Source organism: Ictidomys tridecemlineatus, chromosome 4, assembly GCF_052094955.1.
Source record: "Ictidomys tridecemlineatus isolate mIctTri1 chromosome 4, mIctTri1.hap1, whole genome shotgun sequence".
NCBI classification, from domain to species: domain Eukaryota; kingdom Metazoa; phylum Chordata; class Mammalia; order Rodentia; family Sciuridae; genus Ictidomys; species Ictidomys tridecemlineatus.
The window spans coordinates 44,045,758-44,069,722 of NC_135480.1; the positions used below are offsets into that span (position 1 = coordinate 44,045,758).

Consider the following 23,965-nt stretch of genomic DNA (forward strand, 5'->3'; position numbering starts at 1 on the left):
AAGTTCAGTGAACTTAAAGATCATACATATAAAAAATTAGTTATGGTGAGGGTAAAAGTAATCATCTCCCACAAAGATACCAATTTAAACAGCTCTTCCTTCACCAAAGTACATTCACAAGAGATAAGGAAGCCAGGGAAGAGACTGGTTTTAGTATAATAAAAAGAAAGTCCCATTGAAGAAGGCAGAAAGGAAAGAGTTAGCCACATCAAACTTCCTTCAAACTGAGTGGAGAAAAATGCCTACCACTTGAAAGAGGGAAAGGAACTTAAGTTCAGGCTTTAGACTTGAAGCCCAATACCAGGCCCATCACAGTCAAACATCCTGCCCAACGGAGCACACAGCCCCCGCTCCCAGTCCAGTATCCAAAAACTGATTCTCTGGACTGCATTAGCCAGGAGACCAAGGGACGGTCTCCACCACCCTCCCTCAATGTCAGGTAGCACGTCATGCAGCAGACTCCACCTGCTAGGAGGCAGGACAGCACAGTAAGCACAGGTCTTTGCCTCAGAAATCAGTTCCAGACACTCTACAGTGAAACACAGATCTAGGCAGAGCCTAAATGCCCAAGTCGACAGGCAAAACATTGCAGACAGAATGTAGACGTGCCCTGGCCCCAGGCAGAAAAGAACAGACTTCTATTTTGGTCAGCATCACCATAAGTCTCAATGTGGATGCGTGGAGAACACCCTTAAGACTTTTAAGGTCCTTGAAACTATGACAATCAGGTGTGACCCAGCTTAGAATTAGCCAAGGGAAGATTGCCCTTACCCCATGCCCCAATCTCAGGCTGCACAGAAGGAAGCAAACTCTATCCACTGGGGATTAACAAAAGGTAGTGAGCAAAGGATCTCATCTTGGAACTCAGTGTTGAGCCAGTGACAGCTATCACTGTGCAGATCATTATAGCCCCTATCTTTAGGCAGGTATCCATAGATAGATGTGTCGACCTGCCCTGCTACCAGACAGAGAGTCAAGTGGCTCAGCTGATTGGACTTGTATCCTGACCAGAATCACCTGTGTATATTTGCATGGGTCTCAGCCTTGACTTTACTACAGCAGCAGGCAGCCTATGAACAGCATGGGTCCTGGTGGACACCTGTGCTGCACTGTTTTAAGTAGGCTGTGCAGTCTAAGTGTGATCAGTATGGTGGCATTAGGGAGCCACAGGATGGCCCACTCTATCACTGCACAATTTAGGCAATACAAACAAAGGATGAATAATTTTCTGTCTGGGGGCAGAAAATGGAAGTAGTAACTAAGTTTTAGAACAGAAGCTTGGAGCTGGTCTTCTATAGTTATGCTCAGAGCTGAAGAGAATCCCACAGTGTCAAACTGCATAGTCTTTTGTTTTGGTTTTTTATTGAATTTATTAATACACAACAGCAGAATGCATTACAATTATTATTACACATATAGAGCACAATTTTTCATATCTTTGTATATAAAGTATGTTCACACCAATTCATGTCTTTATACATATACTTTTTTGCATTACAATTCTTAATACACATATATACCACAATTTTTCAGATCTCTATCTGTATATAAAGTAGGTTGACCCCCAATTCATGTCTTCATACATGTACTTTGGATAATGATGTCCATCACATTCCACCATCCTTGCTAATCCCCTGCCTCCTTCCTTTCCCTCCCTCCCCTCTTCCCTATCTAGAATTCATCTATTCCTCCCTGCTCCCCCTCCCTACCCCAATATGAGTCAGCATCCTTATATCAGAGAAAGCATTCAGCATTTGTTTTTTGGGGATTGGCTAACTTCACTTAGCATTATCTTCTCCAATGCCATTCATTTACCTGAAAATGCCATGATTTTATTCTCTTTTATTGCTGACTAAAATTCCATTGTGTATATATGCTACATTTTTTAATCAATTCATCCACTGAAGGGCATCTAGGTTGGCTCCACAGTATAGCTATTGTGAATTGTGCTGCTATAAACATTGATGTGGCTGTGTCTCTGTAGTATGTTGTTTTTAAGTCCTTTGGGTACAGTCCAAGAAGAGGGATAGCCGGGTCAAATGGTGGTTCCATTCCCAGATTTCCAAGGAATCTCCATACTGCTTTTCAGATTGGCTACACCAATTTCCAGTCCCACCAGCAATATATGAGTATACCTTTTTCCCCACATCCTCACCAACACTTAATGTTGTTTGTCTTCATAATAGCCACCATTCTGACTGTAGTGAGATGAAATCTTTGATTTGCATTTCTCTGATTGCTAGAAATTATGAGCATTCTTTCACATATTTGTTGATTGATTGTATATCATCTTCTGAGAAGTGTCTGTTCAGGTCCTTGGCCCATTTCTTGATTGGGTCATTTGTTTTTTCGATGTTTAGCTTTTTGAGTTCTTCACATAACCTAGAGATTGGTGCTCTATCTGATGTGTGAGGGGTAAAAATTTGGTAAAAATTTGCTCTTATAGAATAATTCAGTAAAAAGAACTCAGGATCCCTGAATCCAGATCTGATGCTCTCCCCAGGCCAGCACTATGTTTATTCTATATCTTGGTATGCACTCCCTTTTCCCAAATGCTACAATAGAGATTTGCTATAAGGTAGGGCATCCTTCAGAATGGAGGAAACAATGACAGAGTTACCACCTATGCCCAGGCAGAGTTCTTCGATGTGATATCATCAGCTCAGCTTTAGGGTCATTATGAAAGTCACCTCTACTAAACTTTAAATATTTTTTTACTTTAATATAGAGGGCATGTTAGTAGTTTAGTAGCCATTTAAAAAATTGGAGAGTATATATAAATTCCTTTCATATGTTTTTTATAGCAACTTGATCTTTAGTTACTTGTTTTTCTAACATCCTGTTGCAAATTTAAAGCAATCAATACTTGCATCAGAAAGAGTCAAACATGATGGCCTATGGTCTCTGCTATTTGGGAGGCTGAGGCAAGAGGACTTCTTGACCCCAGGATTTCAAGGCCAGCATGAGACAAAAAAAATGTGGTTTTCACATCTCAGAGAGAAAAAACAGTAGAAAGATTTCAATAACCTATCAAGGACTAGAAAAACAATAGCAAACTAAACACAATGTTAGTAGAAAGAGGAAAATGATAAAGCTCAGAGCCAAAATGAATACAGACTAAAAAACCAAAACCTGAACAAAATAAAGAAAATTTACAAACACATAACTAGACTGAGAAAAGGAGAGAAGAGTTCTTGAGGAAGGACTATCTACAAAGATGGGCAGGACTAGAATAAAAATGGCATACAGGTCAGGTGCCCTAAGGAAAGCAAGAGCAAAACACTATTTCACTCCTAGACTATTAGGGAGGAAAGGAAGGAGCCATTGCCAGGGAGAGCTACCACAACTGTAGCTGCATTACTAGAAGGCGACCAGGCAGGTGGAGAATAACCACCACTGCCAAGGCACAGCCTCACAATACAGAGCAATATCAAAACTCACATCCCTCTCCCCTTGCCCTCCAGTGTCCTCCTGGTGTCACCTAGTGGCTCAGTTCAATCTGAAATAAGAAGGAAAAGGATATCCCTGATGGGTTTTCAGAAGCCACCTGTTGGGAAATCAAATAAGGCAGATAAGTAGGATGGAAAGAAAATTGTCCTTCACATCTCCTTGTATCTTCCTACTCTCTGGGGATTTCTCAAACCAAAAATCAATGAAACATTTCTCATCATATCTGCATTGAAGTTATTTTTCCCTGTTTTCATATTCTTTCTCTGTGTTGATTTGATTCAGCAATCATCCACATTGATCAAAAATGCCCTGAAAGTGGAACATAATTTTAAAAGGGAAAACATACCTTTCCTTCGTTAGAGTGTAAGTGTGGAGACTTGAAGAACCACTAATGACCTTAACAGAATATGTCCTAGACCTTGTTTGGAGGCTCCACAGCTTCAGACCCAAGACATCTTAAAACTTGCTGCTCCCCAACCCTAGAAGAGCCCTATCATCTTTGAGGTCCTAAATGATGCCCAGTAATATCAACATGACAGTCGGGGAGGGAGAAAATAAAGATGAAAGTGGGAGCCTGTGCTCCCTCTGTTAATCCTATAACCCAGGAGCAGGTTACATCACCTACTCACTTCTCATTGGTCTGTGCCTGGTCACATGGTACAATTAGCATCAGGACTGAAAAACAATAGAAATGGGATCCTTTTTCTGACCTAAAACTCAGAGAATTGTTGTTACCAAAGAGACAAATAACTCTTAGGAGACTCTAGCAGTCTCCGTAGCCCATAATGATCTCTTGGATTCTTTATTCATATGATTTGAAAATACCACAGAAATAAGGGGGAAATGGGACACGGAACAGTGGCAAAGCAAAAGACAGGGCTCTACCAACCTAGATGCCCTTCACTGGATGAATGGATTTTTAAAATGTGACATATATACACAATGGAATTTTACTCAGCAATAAAAGAGAATAAAATCATGGCATTTGCAGGTAAATGGATGGAGTTGGAGAAGTTAATGCTAAGTGAAGTCAGCTAATCCCCAAAAAAACAAATGCTGAATGTCTTCTCTGATATAAGGAGGCTGACTCATAATGGGGTAGGGAGGGGGAGCATGGGAGGATTAGATGAATTCTAGATAGGGAAGAGGGGTGGGAGGGAAAGGGAGGGGGCAGGGGATTAGCAAGGATGGTGGAATGTGATAGACATCATTATCCAAAGTACATGTATTGGTTGTCAACATACTTTATATACAAACAGAGATATGAAAAACTGTGGTATATGTGTGTAATAAGAATTGTAATGCAAAAAAAGTATATGTATAAAGCATGAATTGGCGTGAACATACTTTATATACAAAGATATGAAAATTTGTGCTCTACATGTGTAATAAAAGTTGTAATGCATTCTGCTGTTGTGGATTTAAAAAAAATAAAATCAATTAAAAATTTTTTAAATAAAATACCTGAAAAAAAAAAAGACAGGGCTCCAGGACACCAGAATCCTGTATTGAACCTGTTCTTGAGGATCCAATTTCAGAGAAGTTTGTATGTTTAAATCTGTTTCTTTTTTTTTTTAAGAGAAAGAGAGAGAGAGAATTTTTTAATATTTTTTTTTTAGTTTTCGGCAGACACAACATCTTTGTTTGTATGTGGTGCTGAGGATCGAACCCAGGCCGCACGCATGCCAGGCGAGGGTGCTACCGCTTGAGCCACATCCCCAGCCCAAGTCTGTTTCTTTTTAAGTGAGAATATTACAATGGATGGTCTGTAAAAACACAAGCTAAATCTTGGGATATAGTAGTAAATAAAACAGACATGGCATAGTCTTTAGAGAGCTTCAGTTTTCATTAGAAAGACCGATACACCACACTCTAAAAACAGATGTACAAACTGTAAAGTGCCTTGAGTATGGCAAACAGAACTTCTGTTTTTTCCCCTTATTTCCTGTTCAAGCCAAGCAATGCTGGGGGGAATTGTCTTTCAAAGAAAATTCAAGAAGGATCTTTTCTGAGGTTCCTCTGCAGGCCAAAAGAGGAGAATGTGACCTTTTTCCACTCAGAAGCCTCCAGCCCCCCTTGAGTGCTCTGTGTTCTGAAGTCGTGGCTGCCTTTGTGAGACAGGAGAGGGCTTCTCATTTCTCATATCTTCTCCTAACTGCCTTTCACCTACCTCTTTGGTTCTCTGTTAGATTGACTTCTCTCCTTGTCTGTTTCTGAAGTTTGCGTACATTAGATTTTATCTCAGCCACAATTTTGATTGCCACCTGGGATGTAACCTGGGAGTTACTCCTCTGCTTTTCCTTCATCCACATATAACGGACACACAGTGGTGGTGGATCCAAAGTACTGCTCAAAGTGTAGAACCTGGGTTTTCAAATCTACACTGTATGGGGGAAAAAGGCGGGGGCTATTGCTCATCCTGTTTTGCTCTGATTCCATTCATGGTAAAAAATGTGAAAAATACTAATTCATACCTCATAGCTCTTGAGAGAGTTCAAAGAAAAATTATCCAATAAACTGCAATCAGCTCCTGTTAATCATTACAGTATGATCTTGTCTTCTTTCCTTAATGGAAATCGGCTTGAGCAATCTCTTTACACTCCCATCCCTCAACTTTTTCTATTTACCCACATACACTCCTCTCACACAAAAGCTTTTGTCAACAAAGAATATGTAAATAAGGATCACCTGAGAGAGAATGAGTGAGTTTATATTGTACCCACCGCTCAGTAGTCCTCCATAGATATTCCCTTATTTAAAACACTTCTTTTCAGTGGCTCTAAAACCATTATTATACCCTCTTAAGAGGGTAAGCAATTTTGCTAATACACAAATCTGAACCAAAATGCCTCTAGGTGCTGAAAAAGTCATTTAAATGCTCACTTCAAAGGCATATCAGCAAACAATAACAGTTATTTGGGGACATGCAAGTCATTGTGAATATACCCACTGTTGTTCACAATAAGAATTATGATGAATGATATTTCCTTCATCTCATTATATGCATGTCAAGGATTTTATTTCCAATTTTACTTTCTATTTAACCCAAATCACATAACACTTTAAGCCTCCTCATTAATACATTCATTCTTCAATGAGTATTGAGAAAATGTGGGCCACACATAAAGCTAAGCATCAGGGATTAAAAAGTGATCCTGTCTCCAATGTCTGACACAGTGAGGTATTTTTAAACCTAGCCATCCTCTCCTGTCCTACCAGAAGCTCACATTCCCCTCATGGATATAAATCCAGGTCTTCTTCTCCTTGGATGGAACACTCATAGGCAAGGGGATGTCATGATCTGGGATGTAACCTGGGATGTAACCTGTGTCTATCTCAATTCTTGCACCTAATAGCAAACTTTAGTGCCAAGGCAGAGCAGTGCTAACTAGTCCTTAACTCTACCCCACGAGTGGAGGTTTGGATCATAATATATTTCCATGTCATTTAATTTCAGGTCAGAGAGCTCAGAAACTTTTTAGACAATGAGTGTTGAATTTGAATCCATATTTCAAGAATCCCCCACTCTTTGTAGGTTCCTTCATCTCTGCAATCTTGTTTTCCTCTTCTTTAAAATGGAGATAACTAATTTCCACATATCAGGGTGATCTGATAAACTGACCTCATGCAGCAAGTGATGAGTCTTGCTTTTTTTAATATTTTTGTATTTGTTCTATTTAGTTATACATGGCAGCAGAATGCATTTCACTTTATTGTACACAAATGGAGCACAACTTTTCATTGCGTTGGTTGCACCATATTTCCTACCCCTGTGCTCCCTCTCCACCTCCCTTTTGTTCAAACTTCTTCCATTCTTCCCACATACACACCCCATTATGGAGCAGCAACCACTTATCAGAGAACATTCAGCCTTTGTTTTTTTTGGGGGGGGGGGTTGGCTTACTTCACTTAGCATGATATTCTCAACTCCATCCATTTACCTGCAAATGCCATAATTTTATTCTCTTTTAATGCTAAGTGATATTTCATTGTGTATATACACCATAGTATTTTTTATCCATTCATCTATTGAAGGGCATCTAGGTTGGTTCCACAGTTTAGCTATTGCCAATTGAGCTGCTATGAACATTGATGTAGCTACGTTACTATAGAATACTGATTTTAAATCCTTTGGGTATAAACCAAGGAACAGGATAGCTCGGTCAAATGGTGGTTCCATTCCAAGTTTTCTAAGGAACATCCATACTGCCTTTCAGAGTGGTTGCACCAATTTTCAGTGCCACTAGCAATGTATGAGAGTGTCTTTTTCCCCACATCCTCACCAACATTTTTAATTTCTTGTGTTCTTGATAATTGCCATTCTGACAGGAGTGAGATGACATCTTAGAGTAGTTTTGATTTACATATCTCTAATTACTAGAGCAGTTGAGCAGTTTTTTTCATATATTTGTTGATCGATTGCATATCTTCTGAGAAGTGTCTGTTAGTTCCTTAGCCCTTGAGTCTTGTTTTTTTCCCAGGGGCACCAGTGCAGAGATGGAGAGCCTGGATCCAACCATCACAGCTTGGAGTACAGAAGCCACACCAACCAATGGAAGTTACCAGCACCTTCCTCCAACTTGTGACAGGAATAACCTTCTTCCAAAAGTGCTGGCCCTCCTCATTGCCCTGGTTGGACTGACAGGAAACGCATCTGTGATCTGGCTCCTAGGCTTCCGCATGCGCAGAAATGCCTTCTCAGTCTATATCCTAAACCTGGCTGCCTCTGACTTCTTCTTTCTCTGTTTCCATATCACTGCTTTCCTGATGGACATCGTCAAAATGTTCTTTCACTTCTCTGTCCCTACATATGACATCGTGCGAACTGGGGGAATCATTTCCTACATCGCAGGCCTGAGCATCCTTAGTGCTATTAGCACCGAGCGCTGCCTGTCGGCCCTGTGGCCCATCTGGTATCGCTGTCGCCGCCCTAGACACATGTCAGCTGTCATGTGTGCCCTGCTCTGGGCCCTGTCCATGTTTTGGGGCGTCCTGGACATGGTCTATTGTTCTACCTTGATTATCAATAGTGGAGTTCGTTGGTGTATAAAAGTTGATTTAATCATAACGGCATGGCTGATTGTTTTATTTGTGACTTTCTCAGGGTCCAGCCTGGCCCTGCTGTGGAGAATCCTTTGTGGTTCTAGGCATAAGACACTGACCAAGCTGTATGTGACCATCCTGCTCACATTGCTGGCCTTTATCCTCTGTGAACTGCCCTTTGGCATCTATTTATTTCTGTCAGACTGGATTTCAGTCGATTTTGATGCATACACTTGTCTTTATCTGGTTTCAAATGTCTTTTCTTGTGTTAACAGCTGCACCAACCCCATCATTTATTTCTTTGTTGGCTCCTTTAGGCAGCGGCTGCAGCATCAGAACCTCAAGCTGGTGCTTGAGCGGGCTCTGCAGGACACTCCTGAGGAGGAGGAATGTGGAGACAGCCTTCCTCAGGGATCCCTGGAGATGTCAGGTAGCAGAGTGGAGCAGGGATGAAGAACCTGTGCTCTGGTCCATGTGATGTATTTTGGCGAATCAACACTGCCCCCACCACACTTGACAGCTGTCTTCTTTAATTTCAGTCTATGCCTCTGAAATTACTCATGGTCTTCAAATGTATTTATTTTAAACTGGATTGTCTTGCTTTTCTTAGAGAAACCAGGATGAAATAAGAACATTTCCATTCTTACTGATATTTTCAATAAATTTCTTATCCTATCTTCCTCTGAATCTTTTCTCTGTAATTTTCATTTCAATGGAAAGAATTGTTGTCCAAAATGCTAAACCTCTTTTTTATGATTGTTTTCTACCAAAGTTATTTAAAAAATTAATGATTCCTTATTTCTCTCTCAGACTATGTTCTAAGAATCATGTTGCAATTTCTCTCTCAGACTATATTCTGAGAATCATGTTGCAATTGTTGTACAAAGAAAGTTTGGTTCTGATGGAGTTCTACTACTTTTAAATGTTATTTAATTCTCTGGGTTTGGAAAAATAATGTCCTTGCTGCCCTACATAAAAAAAAAAAACAGCTCACAAAAAAATGGTAGAATTTGTCCATGGCATGGTGACCAGTTGGCCATGGGGGTTTTTTTAGTGGTTTAAGTAAGAGCCTTTCATCCTGAGAACTGGCAAGCAGTTACTTACCTCTTGCCCTGACCAGTATTCCAATAGTTGAAATCTTGGAATTATGATTTAGATATGAGGTGTCCCCAAAAAGCTCATGTGTGAGACAATGCAAGAAGGTTTGGAAAAACTTGGGTTATAAGAATAGTAACTGAAGTCAGGTAGGCTGTGGGTAGAGGAGGTGGGTTATTGGGGTATGATTTGGGAATGTATATTTTTTCTTGGTGAAAGGAGAACTCTCTGCTTCTGGCACCATGTTCCCAGTGGCTTTCCTCTGCCACACACTGTTCTGTTGATGTCCCCAAGGAATGGAGTCTGTCGTCTATGGATTAAAACCTCTGTAACTGTGAGCCCCCAAATAAACTTTTCCTCCCTAAAATTGTTCTTGTCAGATCTTTTGGTCACAGAAGTGACTAGAACACTTGGGACACATTGTGATACAGAACTTTTAAGTGCTAGATTGGAAAGAGCACTGGACATGGGGTTGGGACACATGGATTCTCAAGCTGACCCCATGACTAAACTGGGTCACAAGATTCAAATCTGAATCTTAAAACATTCATCATCTGGAATCTGTTTTCAGAATAAGACAGTGGGGTTTGACTTCACCATGGCATGGACTAGAGGAAACTACCATTGTGAGTCCAGCAGCCTCTGAAATCACAGTACTCTTTCCACCTATGTGTCAGCTATCTGTCTTGGGCACCAATATTGTCAATACATCAAATTCAGGTGTAAAAATAGATGTAATTTCATTCCTGTTCTGCAGAAGATTTGTGCAGAGTTTAGAAGAAGAGATCTCCTTAGACATGCCTGTCATATTGATTCTAACTGGTCAAAATCCTCTTGGCATGCAAATTCTGAGACAGGGATCAGAGTGCAAAAAGATCTCACAAGTAAGTGTGTATGTGGTGGCCAGTAGACAGGGAAGACTTCTTGAACTACTTGGAATTGGAACCAATGGTTCTACAATTACTAAGAGTGTGCCTCTGCCACTTCTACAAGCCACATCAATTTTTTTTAAGTTGGCAAGGAAAGAAAACGTGGACCTGAACAAATGGAAATGGAAGAAGAGATCATTTGTAGTGATGTTGTAAATAAAAGCATAGAAATGTAAATGAGTTTCCAAGTGTTTAGTTTTGATTGCAAAATCCCTTTAAAGAAAAATCTTAAGGCTAGAACACTGTAAGAAATAAGCAATGACTGTATAGCCTTGAAGTGATAGGAGTCAGCATAAGTTTTGTAAAATTAGTTGGAATCAACTCTACAATACTGGCAAGTGCATACAGGAGCATTCAAGTCACCACAGCAAGACAAGCAAAAAGCAATGTTCTGCTCTCTATACCATCCCCTCAGGAACATGTCCAATACAATGGTTTAGAAATAAAGATACAGAGGGATGTAACAAAAAAGAAGAAGTAGCAGAGAAAGAGAAACAGTAGAACACACCTACTTCTCTTGTAGTCTTTCTGCCTTCAAAAGGCCCAACTAGAGCAGGGAAGATAATTTATCTATAAATAGTTCAACATTTTATTACTCACATAAAAAATAAACCCCAAACATCTTGATAGCCTTGATATGGATGGTGGCTTAAAAATTGCTAACCAGTTATCAGAAAACACATATTCAGAGTCTGCATGTCACCTATACCTCTTTTGAAGTGCAATATTTTGATATTTAGAATAAACTGCTGTTTTAACATAATGTGTTAGAATAATGTATATCAGCCTCTAAAATTCTTAATTGTACATTGAGAAGAGATGCAGAAGTATGCTTTAGGGGTACCTGTAGAATTCTATTTATTCACTTCTAAAGAGTAATTGGAAGAAATATGACAAATGAATGCTTCGTTTGGGGAGTGCATATGTGAATGCTTATTATACACTCACTTATTGCATCCATAGGCAATTTCATCTTTGTACAAACAAATAGAGTTGACTTAAATAGTCTTAGATGGTAACAGAACAGCCTATTAAGCAAACAACACAAAATTATATCAAGCACAAGAGAAATGAAGCCATCAAGAGAGCTGATTAAGATGAGATGTATATGGCTGCTGCCAACATAGCATGCATATAATTTTATAGTAAAACAACATATATTCCATGCTTTTATAGTTGTTCCAGAATGGATTCTACTGTCATGTGCTAAAAACCTACAAGAAAATAACTGGTACCCATGTCACTCTCTCTTGGTAAATGCAGATAGTTGTGTTCTACAGGAGATGTTGTTTTATGCAAGAGAAATACTAACCAAAGAAAAGATAAGTAGCCATATAAGTATAGTGGAAAAAAAGCAGTCTTCACAATCGGGAATATTATGGGGTATTTTTTAATGATAAGGAATTACTACATCAAGAACACATAAGAATTCTAAATGTGTATGTTCATAATAAATTATCTTTTTTAAAAAAACATTTATTTTTTAGGTGTAGAAGGACACAACACAATGCCTTTATTTTTATGTGGTGCTGAGGACCGAACCTAGGTCCCGCCCATGCTAGTCCAGCGCTCTACTGCTGAGCCACAATCTCAGCCCATAATAAATGATCTTAAAAACACACTAAATAAGGATTGATAAGCTGCTGGGGTTTTGGCCCAGTGGTAGAATGCTTGCCTGGCACATGTGAGACACTGGGTTTGATCCTCAGCACAGCATATTAAAAAAAAAAGAATAAATAAAATAAAGGTATTGTGTACATCTACAGCCAAAAATTTTTTAAAAAGAAGAAATAGAACTGAAATGACTAATGGGCAAGCCAGACAAAAGTGGGGTTTTCAGCATTTCCTCTCAGAAACTGATAGAACAAATCAAAAGAATCAATTAGGATAGTGAAGACCAGAACAAGAGTAACAACCAACTTGACATTTTGAGAGCAATCCATCCAAGAGTGGAATACACCTTATTTTCAAGTGCTCATGAAATATTCACCAAGACAGATTCTATTATTACCATGTTATTTGACATCACAATTGATATAAAAGGATTAAGTACTCCATATATATACATTTTCTATTACTAACAAAGTTTAAAATCTAACAAAATGATATTTGGAAATTAAATAACATAGTTTCTAAGGCAGGGTGGAAATGCCAGATGGCAGATTTTGTGATTTCATTTAAGCACACACAAAAACAATGTGCATGTGATCTGTCTATCCATTTTATTCCCTGCACAGTCTGACATTGGGAGTGGTGACTCTGATGGCCAGTTGGGCTACTTTGCTTTCCCTGATGGCTTTGCAGTTCTTGGAGAAAACATTGTGGGTAATCTCATCATGGTAAGATTTGCTGCATGTCAGCAGCACTTCCAGCTCCTTGACATTATTAACAAGAAACTTCCAGAAGTAACTGAGTAGCATGTGCTTTGTTCTCTTATTGTTCCCATAACCAATGTTTGGCATCAAGATCTGACACTTGAATCTTCTCTGCACGTTACTGTCAATATCTCTGGGTTTCTTCCAGTTATGCTTAATTTTGCCATATTGGTTTGACTGGTGCCAGATGAACTTCCTAGTCCTCTTCTTGACAATTTTGGGCTTCACATAAAGACTTATTCAAGTGTAAGTCCTGTTAAATTTGGCTCTGAAAGGTTGATGTCTGTTCACTGTTGTGGCTTGAGTTCTACAGGACAACCTAAAACCAGAGACATGGGCTAAAACCCATGAGAAGATCTGAGGACAGCCATTATGCTGAATAGAGTTAGCTGGCGCTTTTGTAGGCAATGCTAAGGAAGGGAGAAACAACAGTTTTAAACAAATAGTAGTCAAGAAATAACTGAAACTAAGAATAAGAAAATATTCTGAACTGACTGAAAATAGAAACAACATCAAATGGTGGAATGCACAAAATCTTACAGGGAAATTTTTAGCTTTAATTATTAAACAAGTAGAATGTAAAAATAATAAATATACTTTAACCTTAAAAATTAGAAGTATAAGTGCTTATTAAATATATGACAAGAAAGGAAAGAAAATATTGAGATACGTAAATAATGGAAATGAGAACAGATGGGAAATACAGAAAACAAGTTGAACTAAATTTGAAAGATCAATAAAATTTATAAACATATGATTATATAATCAAGGTAAAATATAAATAAGACACAAATTGCTAATGACAGGAATAAAAGTCACAACATTGCTAATGATGAATTTCAGAAACATAAAAGTAAAAAAATGAGAACAAACTGAGGTCACCATATTTGATTACACTCACTGATAGATTTCAAAGAAATATGTCAGCCTCTAACAGATTCCACAATTTTCCAGCATTCTGAAACTTAGCTACAAACAGATTAAGACCTGATTCCACAATCAGAGAATGGAATACCAAAAAGAGCAGAGAAGCAAGGGGCCAAAAAGTGGAAATAGTCTGACTCCGAAGGGCTCAGTATCTACAGAATACCCAGGCTTCTTCTCCAACTGTATCCAGGTTGCCTGCTGAACACATTGGGAAACCCCTCAATGTGGACCAACCAGACTGGAACAGCCAGTTTAGGGGCAACCCTCCCTGGAGCAGTCAGGCTTGGTACTCCCAAGCCAGAAACAATCAAGCCTGGAACAATCCATTTCACAGTGGTGGAGAGGAATCCCTGCAGCTCTGTATGCATCTCCAGCGAAATATTTTGCAAGTGATTTGGTACCCATCTTGGAAACTGCTTGGGAAACTCTATTTTCTAGCTTCTCTAAAACTGAATATTTATTCCTAATTACTCGATAAACAAATATACCAGCTGAAGTTGTGTGAAGGTGTTTTCAATTTCATTCTGGGCAGTGGCTGAATTTCTTTCTTCCTTATAAGATTCTTTTTGTTTTAGAGATATGTATCCCTGCCCAATATTCTGGCTCTAGTTGTGCCTGTGTGTCAGTTTGGAAGGTGGATGACTGGAGCCTAATCAAAGAGGTTTAAATAACTTTAATATAGACTAGAAGTTGTCTCTGGCTATACATAAGTAGAAGTAATACTAGTTTGGTTATATTTACAATATAAAATCTAATCTCAAAAGTATGAAGTAAAAAGTAAAATGATGTGTTAAAAAAGCTCTTTTATATTTTCTGAGATTTGGAAAGATTTACTTTTAGAAGCTCAATTGCTGGGTCAAATGTGGTTCCATTCCAAGTTTTCTAGGGAATCTCCATACTGCTTTCCAGCAATGTATGAGTGTGTCTTTTCCCCACATCCTCACCAACACGCTTATTGTTGCTTGTATTCTTGATAACTGCCATTCTGGCTGGAGTGAGATGATTGCATTTCTCTAATTACTAGAAATGTTGAACATTTTCTCATATATTTGTTGATCAATTGTATATCTTATTCTGAGAAGTGTCTGTTAAGCTACTTAGCCCATTTATTTATTGGGTGTTTTTTGGGGGAGAGGTTGTTTTTGGTTGTTGTTGTTGTTTTTTTTGGTGTTAAGTTTTTTGAGTTCTTTATATATCCTGGAAATCAGTGCTCTGATGCGCATGTGGCAAAAATTTGCTCTAAAAATGTAGGCTCTCTGTTAATCTCCTTGATTATTTCTTTAGCTGAAAAGTTTTTTTTTATTTGAATCCACCCCATTTATCATTTGACCCACTCCTTGGTCTATACTAAAAGGACTTAAAAACAGCATACTATAGTGACGCAACCACTTCAATGTTTATAGCAGCACAATTCACAATTGCTAAACTGTGGAACCAACATAGATGCGCTTCAATAGATGAATGGATAAAGAAACTGTGATGTATATGCACAATGGAATATTACTCAGCATTAAAAGAGAAATATGTCATGTGCAGATAAATTGATAAAGACAGAGAATATCATCCTAAGCAAAGTAAGCCAATCCCAAAAACCAAAGGCAGGATGTTCTCTCTGATAAGTGGATGCTGATCCATAATAGGACAGGGGCAGGGGGCAGGGGGTACCGGGAAAATGGAGAAACTTTGATTGGGTCAAGGGGAGAGACATAAGGGTAAGGGGCATGGGAGTAGGAAAGATAGTGGAATGAGATGAACATCATTACCCTAGGCACATGTATGACTGCACATGTGATGAGACTCTACATCGTGTACAACCAGAGAAATGAAAAGTTGTGCTCTATTTGTGTTCAATGAATCAAAAAGCTTTCTACTTCAATGTATGACTGATTAGAACAAATAAAATTTTTTTTGAGAGAGAGAGAGAGAGGGAGAGAGAGAGAATTTTTTTAATATTTATTTTTTAGTTTTCGGCGGATACAACATCTTTGTTTGTATGTGGTGCTGAGGATCCAACCCGGGGCCGCACGCATGCCAGGCAAGCATGCTACTGCTTGAGCCACATCCCCAGCCCCCAAATAAAAAATTTAAAAAGAATTGTTTTGTGCTTTTGCTCCACAGCAGAAGCTGAATGGTGAATATTTATTAGTATTACCATATTATGTTTAATAAAGGACACTTAACATGCTAAAAAAATAAACTAAAAATAAAAAGCTCAATTGCTAAGGTCAAGGGTTAAATTATGATGTGTTTCATTGATATCCTCAACCTTTTTGGCCTCTGTGCCTTACACCACCAAATATTTGCTCACAAATATTTGTAGGTATTTGGCTGCAACATGGTGAATAAGTACCAGTTTGGCTGGTTTGAGCACAAATGAATGAAATATCCACTTTATCTTTTAAAATCCTATAAAAAATATTTGCCAGACAGGGAATGATATTTGTCAAATTATATTGTTACATTATTTCCATGTATAAATATGTAGCAAAGAATCCCACTATATGTGCAATTACAATGCACCAATAAAAACTGGAAAACATATTAGCCAGGAGAATCTGTCAATATATAAAAAGAATGACATATCACAACAAAATGGGGTTTATTTTGAGAATGCAATGTTCTTTCAACATCAAGAAACAATACACAGGACGGGCCTAAACCTGGGGCTGAACAAGTACAAGAGAGCACCACCCCCTGCTTCCACACAAAGCCTAGCACTGACTAGCAATCAACAGTAGTCTACCATGGGGGTTGACCATGCTCATGCAGACTGACATTAATTGTAGTAAAAACATGTAGTACAAACAAGGCTGAAGGCTGAATGAGTACCAGAAACAGTAAGAAAAATCCACTGACATCTCAGACCTCATCCTAAACACAAGACAACGGCAGCAAATAATTACACAATTGAAGTCCACAATGCAGTGAGCTACCAACACGAATACCACCCCCCAAACTCATTCAGCTCCTGTCTAGATTGGCTCCAGCACACTGAGAGAAAGGCATGACCGTTTCCATACCAGGACCTTCCAGTGGTGCCCCTGGGAACACATATGAAACCTCATAACTGCCGTGATTGTTATCCCTAAAATCAACCTGTAAGATCAGTAGGACAGCAAGTACTTTGAGATGACTAACTAGGATTTCTTCTCCAACATAATTCACTATTAGTCTCTCCCCATTAAATGAAAGATACAGGTGTGATCGTGGCGATGGCTTGGCGGGGTGTCTGCGGGCTTTGCGTGTGGGATTGGGGCGGCGGTGAGCTTTGCGCGGTGGTGAGCTTTGCGCAGGCATCGGCGTCCGGGAGGTGGGATGGAGCGCTGCGGAAAGCGTGGGACAGCGGTGCTCGCTCTGGCGCCTGATCGGTTCCGGACTGCAGAGCCTGCCATCTGCCAGTTGCGGTCTCAGGTCTCGTCCGCCACACAGTGGGCCCCAACGGGGGCAGCTACGGGCGAGCGGGGCGAAGTCCTGCAGGATCAAACCACGCGACAGGCGCCCACGAGCGGAGTCGTCAGGGGCTCCCACGAGCAGGACGTCACGGGCGCCCACAAGCGGGCGCTGTTGGAACGTTGCGGAGCTCAGATTTCAGTTTTTCTGACTGGTAACGGATGACTGTTAGAGGATGATTGCTTACAAAAAGAAAAAGGCAGAGAAAAACGTGTTTGGGCATCAGGCCACCTTCTGAAATGGGATTCAAGTCCATAAGCTCCAACTCTACTTTTGATCCGGACTACATCAAGGAGTTGGTGAAGGATACCAGGAAGTTCCCCCATGTGTTACTATATTTAAAAGAGGCTATTCTTTCAGACTGTCTTAAAGAAGACATTCATAGACTTCTGGATGATCTCCTCCATGTTTTAAAGTCTGAAATGATAAGCATCAGAATCTCAATTCTGTTGATCTTCAAAATGCTGCAGAAATACTGCAAAAGTGAAAGCTGTGAATTTCTCAGAAGTTAATGAAGAAAACAAAAATGACCTATTCCTAGAAGTGTTTTCTTCTATTGAAACTTTGGCATTTAACTTTGGGAATATCTTTATGGACTTCCTTATGGGAGATGTAGGCAAGGACTCATTGTTACAACTGCCTATTTCTCGGGAAAGTAAGTCTTTTGAAAACTTTTCTGTGGACAGAAAAGGAAATTTTTCTCCTATAGAATTAGACCATGTGCTGTTAAAAAAAAAACTAACTTTATTGAATTCGCCTTGTTATATGCTAACATATAGTCAAAATGTACAAAAGAACATAGTGTCATGGGTTGAAAAAAAGCTTAACTTGGAATTGGCATCCACCAGAAATATTGTAAAGTTGATAGAAGCAACTAGAACTAACATTGGACTACAGGAGTTTATACCCCTACAGTCTCTATTTACCGGTGCTCTCCTCAATGGCATAAGAATAGTCACCTTTTACAAGAAAGAGTTGCAGCTCTCCAAGTCAACAATTTGTACAGCCTCCACTGGAGAGGAAAAATGAAATGGAAAAACAAAGGAAAGAAATAAAGAAACTTTGGAAACAACAAAATAAAATGCTCAAACAAACTGCTCTCAAGGCAAAATTGTTATGCATGCAATGTGAAGATGAAAATGAATATGCATGTTTCATGCAGAGGAGGAGCATCAGTGCTCAAGTGGTAGATTAGCAAAAAAATCCCAACAAGCAACTACCAAAAAAAAAGAGAAAAAATAAAAAGGAATGTTGGAAGAGGAAGTGCTTCAAAAAGTAGGAGCATCAAATGAACTCTACAAAGCTTGTGTAACACATATTGAAGAAAGACAAAATTATCTAGAAAATACCAAAAGAGTAATTTTTAAACATTTTTAAAATATTTATTGCTTATTTGTAGTTGGAAACAATACTTTTGTTTTATTTATTTTTATGTGGTGCTGAAGATCAAACTCAGAACCTTGCACATGCTACTCAAGTGCTGTACTGCTGAGCCACAACCCCAGCCCCCCCCCAAAAGAGAAATTTTAACACAACTCAAGACGCTTGTTTTCCAGTATGATCTTACCCTTAAAGCTGTAACAGTTAACCTCCTCCAGATGCAGCACCTGCAGGCTGCCTCCCTTGCAAACAGTTTACAATCTGTAATAACACCAAACTTCATGATCCAGGCCAAGAGTACAGTGAACTTGTGAAGGCTAAAAATTCAACTGAAGAAGAAAAAGTTAATGGGAATGTAAATTAACCATTAGCAAATAGTTCCCAGATGTCTAGATGTGGCCCTGCTGATGCTTTAGAGAATGTTATGCACCTTCCTGACAGTTGTACTAAAATTGAAGAGGACAGATGCTCAAACAATGCAGACCTAACAAGTGCTTTTCACTCTGAAGAGAATACAGATTTAAGAAGAAGCAGATTGCTCATTTGATTATTAAATGAACTGGAGCTCTGGAATTAGAAAATAGTGCTTTATAAAGTAACTCTATGAGATGTAGTCACAATTATAACCCCCATGCCTGCCTTAAAATCCATTGGTCATTGTTAAGGGAATTTGAATCATTTTGTTTTATGTCAGTATTTTACCTTATGAAATCCACCTGTAACTAAGTTTTAACTTTTATTATTCTTAAAGATTCTTATTTCATGGGGCTGGGGATATAGCTCAGTTGGTAGAGTGCTTGTCTTGCATGCACAAGGCCATGAGTTCAGAGTCTATAAGTCCAGGTACAAATAAGTTTAGTGGTGAAAAATCAATGAAAATATTAAAACTATAATTCAGGGAGTATTTATAACTGCCTTATTTTTATAATGAACTGTCTCAGGTATAGAAATGAGAATGTACACATATATGTACAGTTTAAAGAAAAAGAATGAAACAAATCCTCAATAAAAAATATTAGTACATTAGAAGCCCCCTGGATACTCCTTCTTGATAACACTGCCTTAGCTCCCACCAGAATAAACCATTATACTCTTTTAAATTATGCTATAGATATTTTAAATGTTTTCAGTACCTATATGTAGCGGAGTTTTGCCCTCCCTTCTGGAAGTTCTTCATATTCTATCATACTAATTATGACTTAATCCATGCATGTTGTGTTAATGTGAGTAGTTGCCTTTATTTTTACTACTATATTCTAGTCTATGAACTTGAATATCATGATCTATCTTTTGCATTATTTTGCAATAATTGCTATAATAAACAATTCAATTATACCAAAAAATATCAAAGATATGTATTACATCAGGGAAGATGAACTATTTTTATCTCTGGAGCAGAGCAGGAAACAGGCAGCTACTTTTGTCTTTCAAATTGAGCTACTAAAAAACAAATCCTCTGCTCCTTTCCATAGATACTGAGAAGTCATGTGACAATATTCAATCATTCCTGATGAAAACACCCAATAGAATAGTAATTAATAAAAATCTTCATTTGTAAATATGAGGTACATATATGTAGAATGAGGGGCAAAAGACATTGAATAAGTTCATGCTAATATTAGAAAGGCAGTGAGGATGTCAAATATTGTCAGTAAAATACTGCACACTTTAGAGGTATGCAATAAATAATAAATAGAAGCATGAGAATCAAAAATGAAGAGGCCAAATTGTCTCTATTGCAAGAGATACAATAGTTTCATTGTATCTGGAAATCTTAACATTTTATCAATAAAAGCATAACCATATGATTAAAAACTCAAATTATATATTTATTTAGTAAGGTTAATATACAAACTCAATAGCCTTCATATATATAGTCATGATTGGCAGAAGATAAAATTGATAAGATCCTATTTTCATAGCCAAAAAAAAAACTGTAAACTACTTAGTACACTTGACAGGACTGTGTAGAAGCTATTTGAGGGAAATAGTCAAATTTTGCAGAAAAACACAAAAAAAATAGTTTTGAATAAATTCAAATACATATTGTATTGTTGGAAAGGTAGCTTAAATATCATGAAGATGCTAATTGTCTCCCAAGCTAAAATGTAATAGTATGATTCAAATAAAAATACCAACAGCATTTTATTTCATTTAAATTGATTCCAAAGTAAACATGAAAATAATGAACAAGTAAAGTTAACCCTGAAGAAGAGTGGAAGAAGGTAGGTAGAATTCCTAAATGAAAAAAAAAAAAAACAAAACTTTTACGATGAATAGGCACACTGTAACTAGAACTACACGGAAAGTTTAAAAATAAACCCAAATATGATAATTTAGCATATGGTAAAGAGGAGACAACAAATCACTAATTATTTTTAAGTGTTTCTGAAAAACAATAACTATTTGGAAAATGATATAACCAGATTTATAGCTTATACGATCCTCTAGAATATGCTACAAATACATCATGGTTCCAATTTTAAATATTAATACTACTTAGCACTAGAAGAAAGCAAGCATTTATCACCTCAGACTGGGGAAAACTTTCTAACACAAATCTAGATGTATTACATATGGAGGAATTTCATTAAACTGATAATTTCAAAAATTTTTATGGTAAATAAACACTGTAAATGAATTTAAAAGACAAACACCAAAGTGGGAAAAAGTGCATCTCATCAAAACGATATAATTCCCTGTTACATAAGGAATTCCTGGAAAACAAGAACTAAAGCACAACAATATAAAATTTTTAAAATGAGAAAAAAATTCTTAGAAAAAAATGAGTAAACTTGTTTAAGAGTGTTTAAATATGCAAGATGGTTAAATCAATCATAGCCAGGAAAATGATTTTAAAAAAACACTGAGGTACCATGCCTCACTTGTTAGAATTATTAAGATCCATAAGTCATATAGAAACTTCTGTTGGTAAAACTGGAGAAAAAGGCATTTCCATACTAACCATTGCTGTTGAGACTGGTACAATCTCTATAGAGCACAATTTGAAAATATCTAAACTTTTTTAAAAATATGTACTAACACTTTAATACAGAAATCTAACTTCTAGGAATCTAACCCAAAACACACTTAGACACATACCGAACAAATAATCACAAAGTTAGTCATGTGACATGGTTTAAAATAGGAAAAGACTGAAATTACTCATATAAAATACTAGTCAGCTATAATAAAGAGGAAGAAGAAGAAGGAGAAGGTGCAGGTAAGGGGGGAGGAAGCTCTGTAATATGTGGCAAAACTCAAGATACATAAAGTAAGAAAAGGTGAAATTGCAAAACAGGATTTGAAAATAGTTTCTTTTGATTAAGAAAAGAGGAAAAGAAACACTATGTATATATTTGTTTTTATTTGAAAAACACATCAGAAGAATAAATCTGAAACTAATAAAAAATCTGAGGTTAGGAGAGAGGATAGACAGAGTAAACAGAGAAGCAAAATTACCCTAGGAATGTTTCTTTATATAAGTTTTCACTTCTGAACAACATGGAGTTTTTACATATTTGAAAATTAAATTGAGGAGCAACCTCTAAAATCAAAAAACAAACTGGAATAAAACATGACTAACTGCATATCAAATCAAAAAAAACACCTCTCAGTAAAAATTCTTACAATAGAACTTACTACACAATAATTTGTATATCCTTACGGGAATGCAAGAATGACTAAATCTACAACTTTATTTGGCGATTTAATTAGAAGTAGCCATCAGTGTTTTCATTTCATGTATGTTGTAGAATAATGCTGATGAATTTTTGTCAGTGTTCTTAGGCAAAATACACAAAAATAAAATCAAGGAGGTTAAGTAAAAACCCAATAAATTTAAATTTAAGTTGGAAATTCAACACTAATTCACAATTTTTTAATATTCATTCCCTAGTTTGTCTATTCAAATGATATCCTGGTGTAGATTTTAGTTTTTCTAAAATTACACTCTCCATTAAATGAAACCACATTAGAGAGTGGAAAGAAAGTTACAGACTAGGGAAAAATATGTATTAGTATTCTCCAGAAAAACAGAACCAATGTGTGTATGTGTGTGTGTGTGTGTGTGTGTGTGTGTAAATTTATTCTTTAAAATTTGGTTGTCATGATTATAAGAGCAAGGAAATCCAAATTCTGTAAGGCAAGCAGGAAAGCTAAAGACCCATGAAACAGCTAGGAGGGAGGCAGAATTCTCACTCAGGGGACCTCAATCTTTTTCTCTTGAGCCCTTCAACTGATAGAGGCCCACACACATTATGGAGAGTACACTGCTTTACTCAAAGTCTACCTATTTAAATGTCAACCACAACTTAACAGCAACATCCAGACTGTTGTTTAACCAAACATGTTCACAACATAACCTCAACAAGTTGACTCGTAAAATGAAAAGAATCACTGTGTCATCCTTGGAGGAAAAGGAGAATACTAAAATACCAGTTCCCTTGAATGCACCTCTCACTTCCCAAGAACCTAACCAAGTTAAGACAACAATGACAGCACGTCTGGGCCCACATAATCAGATATATATTTTTTCTCAGAGGACACCCGCTTTCTCTCATATATCCTGGGAAGTAGGGCAAGTTAGTGCAATCTTAGAAAGCTGCTTTCTTGCATGCACATGATGGATCTGGGATGCTGTTCACACAGTGGGAAGAAATCGTGCTTAGCTGGTGATGTCACAGCTAATGTAGTCTAACTTATAAAATTCCTCTCCCTGTGGTGACTGGTACAGAATTAAGAACACTGTGCACAGAATAACTGTCACTCACCCAGCCGAACATCTTTGGACAAGGAGTTATGTGGGCTAGAGATTCTATTTTTTGGTGCAGTATTAAGAGGAACTGAGGTGCTGTTTGTCCAGACTGTCACCATTGGACTTCCTGGAATAGTGTCAAGAGAGACAGAGGCACTACTTGGGTGGGGTGACATCTGTCTAGCCTATTGTCACTGAACATTGCCCATATAAACATTTTTCAATAAGACTTATATGTTGCTTGAAATATCCAGATATTTTCTTTTGTCTTGAGATGTGATACAATAAGGGAAAAGACAGAGGAACCCAGCATCATAGTGACAGTAGTACAGAAAATAGACACAACAGGATTTAAGACTATATGAAAAAGGTGAAGGAGAATGAAGAGACAAGATGTTTCTGGGGTTTGGAGCTTGAGCAACCAGAAAGACAATGTTCACCACTTCTCATGTGGGTAAGTCTATTGAAGGAGGTGGTTTAAAAGTGGGGATAAAGACTTCAGTCAGAAACATGTAGGTAAAAGCAGCAGGTGAGGTAGACAAAATTCAAAGATGACATCT

General features: G+C 37.8%; 1 protein-coding gene across 1 annotated transcript; it reads left to right on the top strand.

Annotated features, from left to right (window-relative positions):
• The first annotated feature begins 7,947 nt into the window (after positions 1 to 7,947).
• LOC101968916 (mas-related G-protein coupled receptor member X1) lies at positions 7,948 to 8,946 on the top strand. The gene has a single exon (XM_005326847.3). The coding sequence runs from the start codon at positions 7,948 to 7,950 to the stop codon at positions 8,944 to 8,946; it is 999 nt and encodes a 332-aa protein (XP_005326904.2).
• The last annotated feature ends 15,019 nt before the right edge of the window (positions 8,947 to 23,965 follow it).

Excerpts from the sequence above, each read along its gene's own strand:
- LOC101968916 (XM_005326847.3), top strand. The coding sequence starts at position 7,948 with ATGGAGAGCCTGGATCCAACCATCACAGCTTGGAGTACAGAAGCCACA.